General features: G+C 41.6%; 1 protein-coding gene across 3 annotated transcripts; it reads right to left on the bottom strand.

The window, feature by feature from the left end:
* Positions 1-363: 363 nt before the first annotated feature.
* On the bottom strand, positions 364-12,290 carry SAR1A (secretion associated Ras related GTPase 1A). 3 transcript variants are annotated; one of them, XM_067552707.1, is made up of 7 exons: positions 11,853-12,290; positions 9,814-9,888; positions 6,271-6,390; positions 4,853-4,918; positions 3,183-3,286; positions 2,433-2,564; positions 364-1,559 (listed from the first exon to the last, which is right to left on the bottom strand). In XM_067552707.1, exons 2-7 carry the CDS (start codon positions 9,869-9,871, stop codon positions 1,443-1,445), a joined length of 597 nt encoding a protein of 198 aa, XP_067408808.1. In that variant the 5' UTR covers positions 9,872-9,888; positions 11,853-12,290; the 3' UTR covers positions 364-1,442. The 3 variants fall into 3 exon arrangements, with proteins under 3 accessions (XP_067408808.1, XP_067408807.1, XP_067408809.1); XM_067552706.1 differs by having other exon boundaries at positions 11,744-11,899; XM_067552708.1 differs by having other exon boundaries at positions 4,853-4,915; positions 11,744-11,899.
* Positions 12,291-12,936: the final 646 nt, after the last annotated feature.

Below are 12,936 nucleotides of genomic sequence, written 5' to 3'. Positions count from 1 at the left end.
GTTCCTCTTCCCCTCATTAGGGGTAATAAATGATGGTATAGCCATCTTAGAGCCAAATCCATTCTCCATGTTACAGGAGTATAATGCTATCTAGTGTTGGGATTAATCAGATCATCATCAATGGCACAAGAATCAACAGGGGTTAAGCGTTAAGATTTATTTTACTTCCCATTCATACCCAATAGTTCATGGAAAAATTAAGCAAGAGAGAAAGGAGGCTAGGAGTAGCAGGCAAGTTTGCACAAGCTGTTCTCAGGCCTTACATTGCATAGTGTCATAATAAGATTCTTCACTTCCCCTAAGAATGAAGGTACTTGCCAGTTATGAAAGCTTGAATAAGTTTAAACTAAGTATCACCACCCCTTGAGGAGAAAGATATGTCTTTATTTTATTTTAACTGAAAAGGAGGAGCTCTAGACAGTAAATGAAACTTCAGACAGTCTGAGTGTAAAAGAAGAAACTGGTGCAATCTACATGAACAAACTTATCTTATGCAAATGTTGAACACTCATGCTACAATAACAACAAAATAACATCATGATTTTTACTGTTATAATACAGTGGAACCCTGCAACAAAAGAACATTCTACATTCTAGAGTGAGAACCCAATAAACCTAATCCACCACAGCAGAAAGACTGCTGATGGGAAACTGAACAAGACAGCTACACTGTCCCTTCCATAGCATCACCATTTTAGGGGGCTGAGGCTGGGAACCGCATTCAAACACCCAAGCATGAGGCAGCAACAGAACTGACGTGCTTGTGTGCATTCTTTTTCAACTAAATCCCTGTAAGTTAAAGAAGCTTCATTGCACAAGTCAGTCCCAACAGCACCCTCTTCATGATCACCCAGTGTGACACAGCACAACCATCCTATAGACCAGTTAAGCCCAAATCTATGTTTATTTAGGACTTTAATATCATGATACTTGGTTCAGTAATTAGGGAAATATCTAAATACCATTAAATAGATTTTAAAAAACACTAATAGACTCCAGACCAAACAAGATAAATGTTAAACCAAAAAGTTAGAAGGGACACTGCTTACATTAACATGTTTTTTAAAAAATATAATTGTTTTCTTTAAGTCAATTAGCCACAGTGGTGAGACGTATTCTCTTTTTCAGCTGTTACAATGCAGTGCACAGTGTTTTGGATCCCAGATCACATCAGCCCCATTGTAACTGAAAGCCATGGGTTCCATGGGAAACAATGGCAACTGAAAGGAACAACTTGCACCAGAGTGCAGAATTGTGTTATCTCCCAGTCATGTGGAAAAGAGTTGTGTCACCACTGTGCAACAGGATAGTTGAAAACCAGGAGTCTCTTGGTCAATACCAATATGTGGCAGAAGAGCCTTCCAAATTCAAATAGAAAAGTCCATAAGGAAGCTGTGAACAGGATCAGGCCAAAGAAGTAAAACTCTATGTCTGTCCAAACATCAGTCAATGTACTGTGATAGCCAACGAAACCCTTCACCATAGCCTTGTCTCTTCAACACGCTGCACATGAACACTTCCATGGGACGTGTGTTCAGGTCCTTCAGTGGCACGTTTCCCTAGGGAATCAAAGTAGGAAGAAGTCAGAATTGTAAGAACCCAAGCACTGAGGATGTAGGTGCAAGGAGGTGCCGTTTCTTTATCCTTACAAAATGGTAACTCAGAAGTCAAATGCTGGACTAGCAAGATTTTCCTTTTGAAGTTTCACTTACCAGTCTTTAGAGACCTCTTTAGTATTATGTTATAGTCTTCTTTATACAGCCCGTTAAAGTTAGTTGTCCAAAATGGCATCTCAACAGCTGACTAACAGCAAGACTGCAGTGAGCCAAGAGACTTAAATAGGCAGCCAAGCTATAGGACCATGGAAGCAGGGAACTTGAAGTCTGTTTTTTTAAGTGAGAACATTTGGGCAACTATTTCAACATAGCAGTTGTACAATTTAATAAATTTTAAAATGGCAGTACAAGATACATAGCATGTGGAAGCTCTATAGTACACTAAAAGTGTATTCTTGCATTTTTCCACTATATGTTATAATATTTGTGATTAATGAACTTTTTAACACTGCAGTTTTACCTGTGTAAGAAACCTCAGTCCTTTCTAGCAAAGCAAAAGAACAAGGATGCACAAGACAGGGGTAGAAGAGTTAGGAGAACAGCACAGAAAGATTCCAAACTGAAAAATTATAGCAATCTCTTTCAAAAATACCATATCTGTACCAAGTCTTAAATATCCAGATAGTTCCCATTAACACTCCAGTATTTTTAATAACTTTTAAATGATGTTTGGACAGAATGACCTGGTTAACAATTCCTGATGTGCATTCTTAATAACACGTTATATCATTTATAAAAAGGATTTCATTCTGTAATACAAGACCTCAGTTTCTCATTACCTCATGAATAGCCAAAGGCTCAAACTCTTCTTCTTACCTTTCCTGTGGTCTGTCCATAAAGCCCAAAAATCTCCCGCAGTTTCTCCTCACTGATGGCCTCTGGTCTGTCAATTTTGTTACCCAAGATAAGGATTGGCACATTGGATATTGTTTCATCTGTCATTAGTGCCTACAGGCAGAACACAAGTGTTAACATGATGCACTACAAAAATTCATTATGGGTAGTGACCTTTTATTTCTTTGTTTCAAATCACAACTGGCAACAAATTAAAATTATCTTTTGATGTTATGGCACTTTGAAGAGGAAGATTCCTCAAAAGTATGTGCAAATTTCACCACAACAGTTTCTTAAAGACAGCTATTTAGAATAATCTGACGTCTTTTAAAGACAAACTAAGCTCATGAAAGCATATAAACTTTCAGCCAATTTTTAAATCTGTATTAGTGTATGTAGTAAAAAGTATAAGTTGTTCCAGTGGCTAACAATAGCTAAGTTAAGAATGGCCTTGTTAGTTTAATTCTTCATCTCAAAACAACCAATTATTAGAATTTAGACTGCTTGGGTTTTTTTGGATTTGAGTTTTTGTTTTTGTTAAATGTAAAGGGCTTTAACCAAGTCAACTTTTTTTGAAGGGGGAAAGAAAGATTATAATGCTCAGAAAATTTCTCTCAGGAGCCAAGATATTATTGTATGTTAGCTCTAGCCCACTTGAAGGGGGAGAAAATTGGCATTTGAGAAGCCAGGACCTGGCTCCTACATAGAAAAAGCTACAAACTGGAAGCGTACATTAAGCTCAACTTTGGACTCCATGAGACGTGAATGATCTGCACAATCCACCAGAAAGACAATCCCATTAATTGCTGGCAGGTAATTCTTCCAAACCCGGCGAGCTAGAATAGAAAAGAACAAACATCCCTATGAAAATGCTGCTTGGAGGGGACACTATGCCCACATACAGGAAAAAGAGAAAAAATTATTTGTTTAAGGAGTTTAAGCATTTCAGATGAACAGTTGGATTGAAGCCAGCGATTTATACTAATAGTTGGCTCTATTCTTGCCTTTTCCCTCTACCAGCAAAAATAACCAGACCTTTTTGCAGGCTTCTCATACTATTTTCAAACTCATTTGTTGAGGAGCCATTTTAATGCAGCATAATTTAAATTAACTCATTTATGCAGTATTTAAAAGCTACACTTTTGTTCTGTTCAGGTTCTTATGCCAAGCCCATAACCATGGTATCACATTAGTTTTAGAGGACTGTTTAGACCATGGGTTAAAGGTGACATGCAAGAGAAAAAATGGGTTTGTGCCTTTTGATTCCTTGAGCTGTAAGATGTCTGGAAGGTTTTTCTAAACATTAGAAGTTCAGGGCTTGTCTGACCTGGAAAACTAGTAAGATGGTGACCTATCCCAGAGTTAGACTCAGTCTTTAAAGGTCAGAAGGGACGATTATGATCATCTAGTCTGACCTCCTGCACAATGAAGGCCACAGAACCTCACCTCCCCACTCCTGTAAGAGACCCCTAACCTGAAAATTCCTTCTCGACCCCAAATATGGCAATCAGCTAAACCCTGAGCATGTGTGCAAGATTCACCAGCCAGACACCCGGAAAGAATTCTCTGAAGTAACTCAGAACCCACCCCATCTAACATCCCATCACAGGCCATGGGACACATTTACTGCTAGTAGTGAAAGATCAGTTATTTGCCAAATTAGGCTGTCCCATCATACCATCCCCTCCATAAACTTATCAAGCTCAGTCTTGAAGCCAGCTAGGTCTTTTGCCCCTATTGCTCCCCTTGGAAGGCTGTTGAGACACAAAGCTGAGAAACTAAGGGGAAGGGATTTTTGTCAGGTTATTTCAAACTAAACAGTACTAGAAGCCTCTTTGATTTCAATTACTAATGATCATTTTGAAAAAGAGAAGTCTTAAGACATAAGTGCTCATGATACAGATAACTTCCACAGCAAGGAAATCCAGACTTAACATTCCTGATATTTCTAAAGCAAAAGAATCAGAAAAAACTTTCATTATAACCTCTAACGTTCTAAAAAAGCAAAGAAAGATCAACTTTATTTAAAGAGTCCCTTGCAAACCACCTTTAGGAAATCTCATTCCGGTTCTATGCATATGTAAGCCTTCTATAGTGAGAGATTTAGGACAGAAACATACTTGAAAGGAAGATTTTGTACAAACCATCAGAAGCAGATGAACCAAGATTTAACAGCTACAGTAAATGAAGTCTAAGTTAGAGCAAAAAAATTAACCTCACATATAAATAAACGTTACCCAATTCTAAATGTTAAAATAAAAGAGACCATAGTTAGTTCTCTCCAATACATTTCACTTAGGATGGCTAAAGTTTAGTCTGCTGATTAAATTATTAGTGTCAATGTGAACTGCAACCCTTGATATTCTTTTCTGTCCCCTATTCTGAAAAAAGTCTGTTTTTACCTTGCTCGTGCCCACCAAGATCAAAAGTTGTGAAAGTCATTCCAGCAATAGTCAGCTCTTCTGCTGCTAAAAAAAGAAGAAAAAAAATCTTGAGTTAGCTGAATTGCAGTCATTATCACGTCCACCATATCTTATTGTATCTATCAACACCATTATATGATAAATAAACTAACTAGTTCTTTGATATTTATAAGTTTGGTTAAGGAAATATATATGTGTTGTAAAAAAAGGCCCTGACTAGCAAGTAAAAGTAAGGCCTTGAAAATAACAAGTTATAAGGCCAAAAGGAAGGAAATAGGGAAGATGTCTGCTTCAAAGAATAACTAGGGGAAGTTCCTAAAAAATCAACCTCTGACCCGTAAGGGTGACTGCAGATGGTTTTCAATAAGACAAAAAGAACGGTCTTAAAAAGCATCAACATGAACCTTCCAACCCCACATACCAGTGTTATCACCTATGTGAACCCAGTTGAAACAAAACAGTTGTTGGTCAGCAGGACGGAGGGTAAGCGGTAAGGAGGGAAGACCTCAGGAAGAAGAAGTTTTTTAATCTTATTTGGATTAAAATTAAAAATAAGGGTGAACTGTCTCAAACTAGTTGTTAGCTAAAGTGGTAATTGGCTATGACATTTGTTTGCTGAAGGGTATACAAAGTTATGAATCTGTGGGTTCTTTGTCACACCCCACCTGATTGTGCTGGAGCACACAAGGATGAGGTTGTTTTTCCTAGCTCTCTTCTATTTGTAAGTATATTGTTCAGTATACTTAAATACTTTTTTTTTTTTTTTTTTTTTAAGCTGTATCAGGTGTAGTGACAGCTTATTTTTAGGCTGTTAGATATATTTAGGGCAAATGTATAAAATACCACTTGGCCTTTGGATTTAATAAAAAACATTGTTAAACTGGTGTTTGATGTTTTCCCATATTAATACTTTCAGAGATTAATAATTCCAACAACCGTACACAGAGTGGTAGGAGGGACCTATTACAGAAAGGATGAAGACACTGAGGAATACAAGGAATTTCATAGGATCATTAAAGTGGGAAAAGAATTGCTCTTTTCCAAGGGTACATGCTGCTGATTAGTCTCTAGACATGGATTTTATATTTAATCTAGAAAAGCAATTATGCTTAAAATAAATTTGTGTTAACTACATTGAATCAGCCATTCTGCATTCACTTTATATAGCTGCATGTTTCATTACAAGAAATAAGCTAAATTTAATTTCACCTCAAGAGACACCACACTAAAGTCCTCAAGGTCAGTTTTAAAAGTCTAAGGCAACTTTTCAAGATGAAAACAATCATTAAGGCATCTTTCATTGTTACAGCTCAATATTTAGTTCTACAAATGATTTAGACTAGGGAAAAAACCAGTGAACAATGGACTCAATAAAACCAGATCACTGGATAACTTACTTGGATGTTGCGTAGGAACATGTTGACCCAACCTGTCATCTTTAAGCATGTGCAGAAGAGTGGTTTTACCTGCATTGTCCAAGCCCAAAAATACTAGTTTTCCAGATTTCTTGTACAGTCCTGGAAATGAAAAGAATATTCAACAAGTTTACATTTTCTCATGTAGAAATATGATCCAATATAGATATTAAATATTGCAGTGGTATCATATAATCCACATCTTCCAAAAATAGCAGTGTAAAACAGTACCTACAAACTCCCAGTATAGGGAACAAGACACTGGGAAATAAAACAATGGTTTTATGAGGGTAGAGCAAAGCATTAACTGCTAGGTGGGACATTGTTTTCTCCCAACAAAAACTCATTTCTGTAAGGACCTTCAAGCTTTTTTTGAAAGGCATTTCGACACCTATGGAAGACATGACAGACTGAAGAGAAAGACTACATCAAGTCTAACTATTATAAAATAGAACAGAAGAAACCAATCTTCAGATGCAATGGGTTAAAAATTAATCTACCATTCAAGACATTTAAAAGTGGAATTACAATTTTATCCACAAGGAGGTAAAACTGTAAATGGGCTTATCTAGGGGAAGAAGAGCAGAATATGAAACATAACGAAGTAATGAGAATATAATTTACACAACCTAAATAGCAAACAGAACTTGAAAAATCCACTTCTAAGTGTGCATCTTTCCTGGAAGAGTCATTTTCTGCAGCATGTAAGCTTTCATTGTAAAAAGTTTTCTGGAACTTGTTTGTGAAGGTAGCTTTCCAAACGTGAACCAATGCAATGAAACCTTTTTAAATCTGCATAGATCCAGTATTGCCACTGTTAGAGAAGAAAAGGATGGCACCTCTATCAATAATACGGGTGATCATAAAGCCCTACTTGCCATCATTAGGATTAGGCAGCCCCAGGAGCATTCATCCACCCCGCCCCTACTGAAGGGGGCTTCCCCACAGCCACCCAGCAGAGGTCTCCACAGAGAGGTGGGACACCATTGATACTACCATGCCATCCCAATGAAAGTCTCTGTACATGGGGATACTTCTTGCTCCAGCAGACTGCTGGAGCGGAGGCATAAGGAAGGCCACTACCACAGAGCCCTCTGCTGGAATGGCAGGACAGGCCTCCCCACAGAATCCTCTGCACTCCCAATGAAACAGCCATCTTCTAGAGCGATAGACAAAGGGCTCACCACTACACTTCTCCCTGGTTTGGTACCAGCTGGGGTGAGGGCCAGAGGACAGTTCTGTCTGTGGGGAGCTCTCCAGCCACTTCACCAAAAACCTGGCATGGGGCCACCATACACTGATTTATCCAGATGGTTTTGCATTATTAATGTATTGGGAAGGGCAATAATACTGTTCTATTTGGACCCTATCAGCACCAATTTGGTATGTGCTGGGTCTAGTGTTGTGCAGACATAGTGCTGAGCTCAGTTCAACTAGCAAAAGACTTACATCTTGGGCCCCAGTATTTGGTGGGGGAATCCAACCAGCAGGACACTGGACTGGAGAAGACATGGCTTGGATTGCTGGAGTATGCTGGCCTGGCAATTAGAAAACTTAGTCCTTGGCCCAGTAGGTATTGGATAAGTTTTCCCAAGCCTTGTTGATAAGAGTTAAAGTAGGTAGGTAATAGGAAATAGAAGTGCCATAGCTCAAGGGAAAGCATGAAAGCCAATTGAAAAGACTGGAAATAAATTTGAAAATATTGGAGGAGATGTGCTAAGAGTAGTCATCAATGATCCACTATCAAACTAGGAGGATGTACCTAGTGAAGTCCTGCAGGGGTCTGTCCTGGGTCTGGAACTATTCAACATTTTCATTAATGACTTAAACAACAGAGTGGAGAGTATGCTTATAACATTTATGGGTAGCATCAAACTGGGAGGGATTACAAGCACTTTGGAGAACAGGATTAAAAATCAAATGTTCTTGATAAATTTGAAAATTGGCATGAAATCCACAAGATGACATTCAATAAAGAGAAGTGCAAAGTACCACACTTAGGCAGGACAAATCAAATGCACAAATACAAAACGGGGAATAACTGGCTCAGTGATAATACTGCACAAGAGGATCCAGTAGTTCGAGTGGCTCACAATTTGAATATGAGCCAACAATGTGATGCAGTTGCAAAAAAATATAGTATTCTGGGACATGTATTAAAGGAGCGTCATATGTTTTACATACAACAAGCAAAGTAATTGTCCACACCACTGGCACTGGTGAGACCTCTACTGGAGTATCATATCCAGTTTTGGGCACCACATTTAAAGAAAGATGTGGACAAACTGGAGCGAGTCCACAAAAATGAGAGGATAGATGAAGAATAGCAACCAAAATGATAAAAGCTTTTGAAAAAACTGATCTAAGAGGATAGTTTAAAAAAACTGGGTATGTTTATTCTTGAGAAAAGACGACTGAGGTGGGGTGGACCTCATAACAACCTTCAAATACATTAAGGGCTGTTATACAGAGGAAACTGATCAATTATTTTCCATGTCCACTGAAGGTAAGACAAGAAGTTATCACCATAGTCTGAAACAAGGGAGATTAAGTTAGATATTAGGAAGTTTTGTAATATAAGGATAGTTAGGCAAAGGAGTAGGTTGCCAAGGGAAGTTGTGGTATTCCCATCATTGGTAGTTTTTAAGACCAGGTGAAAAATGGCTGTCTGGGATAGTCTAGGTATTGTTGGTCCTGTCCCAGCACAGGAGGCTGGACTAGATGAACTCAAGTTCCCTTCAAGTCTTACGTTTCTATGATTCTATGTTTAACTTGTAAATCAGAAGGACTGAAGTTAGACATATGGCCTCTCTTCTTGGGTAGGCCACCAATTTTCCTAAAACATTGCCGGCAGGTCCCCTAACCTCTGTGCCTCCATTTTTGTCCATAAAATCAGATAAATAGCTACTCAGACAATCAGGAGGACTAGGTAATTGTCTCAAAAGGTATCACTGAAGGACAGAATATCTTTATTATAAACTGCATGAGACTACTGCATAGCAGTACAGTATAAGGTAGGGGAAGGAAGATAAAGGGGAAGGAAGGTTTTAATATGTTATAGCTGTTACTTTTTTTTAAAAGTCATCTGTGGTCCTAGTGTCTCTTATTACTAGATATTTTGTAAATGAATGTGCATATATACTAATCCTACCATCATCATCTCACCAGTACTGTTTGCTATTATAACAAGAGAAAATTCTAATAACTATTACATTCAATAAGGGTGTCAACTCTACTTGAAAAGGTGCATCTGTTTAAACTGATTTTCAACTACATTTTAAATTGATCTAGTTAAAACCAATGCAAAGGCCTAATGTAGATACACTCAAGCCAGTTTAATCCTTGTTAAAAATGGTTCAGCATGTGTGGGTAAATTACCAAATTAAATTAAACTAATTTAAACAACAGTTAAACTTGTTTGTGTATCTGTTTGGAATTTGCACTGGTTTAATCAGAATGATTTAAAATCTATTTAGTTAAACCAGCAATTTATGTTTGATGGTAAATACACATTTGAAATATTACCTAAAAACTGCAGCACGCTGCTGAAGCCATTGTAAAGCCATTCAAAAATGAAAGACATTGCTGAAGATTAGTTGCCTGCAAGAAAATAAATATGAGATGTTTATGGGTAAAAACCTTAATCCCCCATATACCAGCAAGACTCAGTTGGTAGTAGGGCTGAGCATTTGACTGGTCCAAAAATAACTGGTCAATTGACTGATCAAATAATGTTAAGAATGGCCAAATATTTAAAGCATTAATTTATGAGACCCATAAGAACAACGAAAGTAAGACTTTATAGTCTTCAACAGGCTTAGCCTTCGACAGATACTCTTGATTAATTACAACAAAAGTTACTTAACTGAGTTATTTTATCTCAGAAAAATATGAAACAATGACAAAAATAAAAGAATGGCACCATGATGCAATCAAAAAGGTAGATTGGCCACCTACATCAGGGTATTATTGCTAGAATTTGACAATATTTGACTGTGGTCAAATAATAGGGTGTCAACTGACTGGTCTATTGACACAAGCCTAGTTGATAGTAGTATACAGGCCTCTGAGCCAGAAGGCTGAATTCAAATTTGTTACCCAAATATTACTGGAATTGAAAGATGATGTCTTGCCCCTGATCCCTGTTTTGGGTGGATGTTTTCAAAAGCAGGGACAACCTCATTTTAGGTCAACATTTCCTGTTCCACAAACAGGTTCTAAGACTGCATGCATTACCAACTGCTTGACCAACAGCAGCTATATGTACCAATGGAGTTCGTGTACTTTAGAATGCCCCACTGCATGCAAAATCCCACTAACTTCTACGTTAAGAATAATTGCTCACTTCTAGCTGCTTTCTGACCTATACTTCTGTAGCTGTTTCTCCTTTAACTATCATGCTCATTATGACACTTTCTTTGGTGCAGTTATTAATTGTATGTCCCAGTTTTGGACACACACAATGTAAATGGTTTCTACGTATCTGGAGAGCCAAAAGTCCATTAGACCAACCTTCATAAAACTGGGTGTTGGTCAACTCTCTGGAGTACATAAAGAGTTCACCCCTCTGATTTCAGTAGTACTCAATAAAACTGAAACCCAAAACAGATTCCTAGTCAACGTTTTCCTTCTCAAAAGCTACAACCCAACTGAACAATAAAAACAATGCTTAGCAAAAGATCAGTATACAAGGGGAGCTGCAGGCTTACAGGCTGCACGAAGCCGTAATTAATGCTCCCAACTTGCCTTGTTCAGTACTAAGTCATTATGCTTTTGATGCTCGTAAGTCAGAAGTAATTTTTAAGTACCCGTCAGGCGAGGAACAATTTAAAGTCTCACCTAGTCCTGTTGCTATGGGTATGACGGTGGCTTAAGGTTAGCTCAGCTCATTTACAGTGACCAAAAAAAGAAAAGCAACCGCAGAGAAGCGGATCCTTCCCGTAACAAGTGTGATTCTCAAACACAGGCTCCTGAGAAGGACGCTGGAATCCAGCGTGAGGACACGGTACTCAGAGCCGGCCGGGGTGAGCTGTACCTACTCGCCTCCCTCCAGCTCCCTGACAATCGGGTCGCCCTACCCAAGTGCCTGCGGCTGAAGCCGGGGTTCAAAGGCCCCAGACCCGGTCCGCCTGGCGTGTGACAGCCCGAGAGGGGCGGGCGGGAGCGGAAATCCCGCTGCCCTGGACCCGCAGGCCCAGGCGGGGTGAGGGGGGCCCGCAGGGCGCGGGGAAGGAAGCCGGACGCCGGCTGGTGAAAGGGCAGAAATCGCCCACCCCGCCCATCAGGACACACCAGCTCCCTCAGCCGGCGCTGGGGCCCCCCTCCGCGCGCGCAGCGGCTCCCATCCAAACCGACTGCGTGTCACTCGGCTCCCTTCCCCCCCGCCGGGCCCCACCACGGCCCAGCGCCCCCTCCCCGGGCCCCAGCCACCGCCGCCAGCTCGCTCGCCCCTCACCTCCCTCCGCAGCAGCAGCCGCTCGCGGCTCCGCTCCCTGTGCCGGACTGACTGACTGACCCGGGCGGCGGACCCTCAACGAGGAGTAGCAGCAGCAACCCCCACTCACTCGGCAGCCGCCAGCTCCACGCCGGAAATACGTAGCGCCTCTTCCCCCGGCTGCTTCCGGCGGGGGGCGAGCCCGCCGCGCTGGCGAGCGCGCGCTGCGTGCGGCCGTGGCGTAGTGAGGTGACGTGTCACGGGCCGGGCGGGCGCTTCGGCTCGAGTCTTACGACGGAGCCGGGCGCAGCAGGCCCGGCCCGAGCTGGCCGGCGCTAGCTGGGTGGGTGCCTAGCAGGAGGGGTCGGGTCGGGTCGGTCGGTCGGGTACCTGAGGCGCTCGCTGGCCGGGCCGGGCCGGCCCTTCCTCGCTGTGTCTGCCGGGGAGCGAATCGACGCGAGGGTGAGGGCTGGGTCAGCCCTGGCGCGTCTCTGTCTAGAGCAAAGGGTCAGGGAAAGGCTGCTGCCCTCGGCGCTTCGCTGACGCACAGCTGGGAACAACCTCCGCCTCGCCGTGTGGTTGCTGCGCCATCCCCACGAGTCCCTCCCTCCCCCGCCCCAGCAGGCACTAAGTTGTAGGTATGGGCAGCCGGGGGGCGCGGGTCCTGGGGGAAAGCACCGAGGTGGGGGAGGGACCAGAATAGAGAGAGAGCCCTAAGGTGCTCTCTGCACCCTCCACCCCCGTTCCTGGCAGCTGCCCATGCCTCCAGTCCGGCCTCGATATAGCCCCTGTCCACGTTTTGACCCTGTGCTTATAGAGACCCCATTCCCTAGGACGGATTCATGCCCCATTAGCCTTCCAGCTCATTCTCTCCATAACTGCCCCTGAGCCCCACCGATAAAAGGGCTCCTCGTGCTTCACTCCTGCCTTCTTTTTATGTAGAGATGCTCTTGGATGTAGAAGCCTTTGCCCTTCCCTTCCTTCTCCACTCAACACACCTCCCTCTGATGAGATACAGGAGGTTTGGCTGATGGAACGGAGGAAAGTGGTAATACTACTCCTCCTCCATTCTTAGCATCTCTGCCCAGCTCTCCTGTTCTCTGAGCAATGCAGATATGGATGGAAGTTGAGATCTTAAGGGATACACTCAAGATATAAATGCTAGTTCAGTATTTGTAAAAAGTGAGCGAGCTGTAACCATTGTATCTTGTAAC

The sequence above is a fragment of the Emydura macquarii genome, unplaced genomic scaffold (genome assembly GCF_026122565.2).
Source record: "Emydura macquarii macquarii isolate MOO-44397 ecotype Brisbane River unplaced genomic scaffold, CSIRO-AGI_Emac_v2 contig_1390, whole genome shotgun sequence".
NCBI lineage: Eukaryota > Metazoa > Chordata > Testudines > Chelidae > Emydura > Emydura macquarii.
Note: the sequence above shows the minus strand (reverse complement) of the source record. Positions and strands in the feature narration are given on the sequence as shown.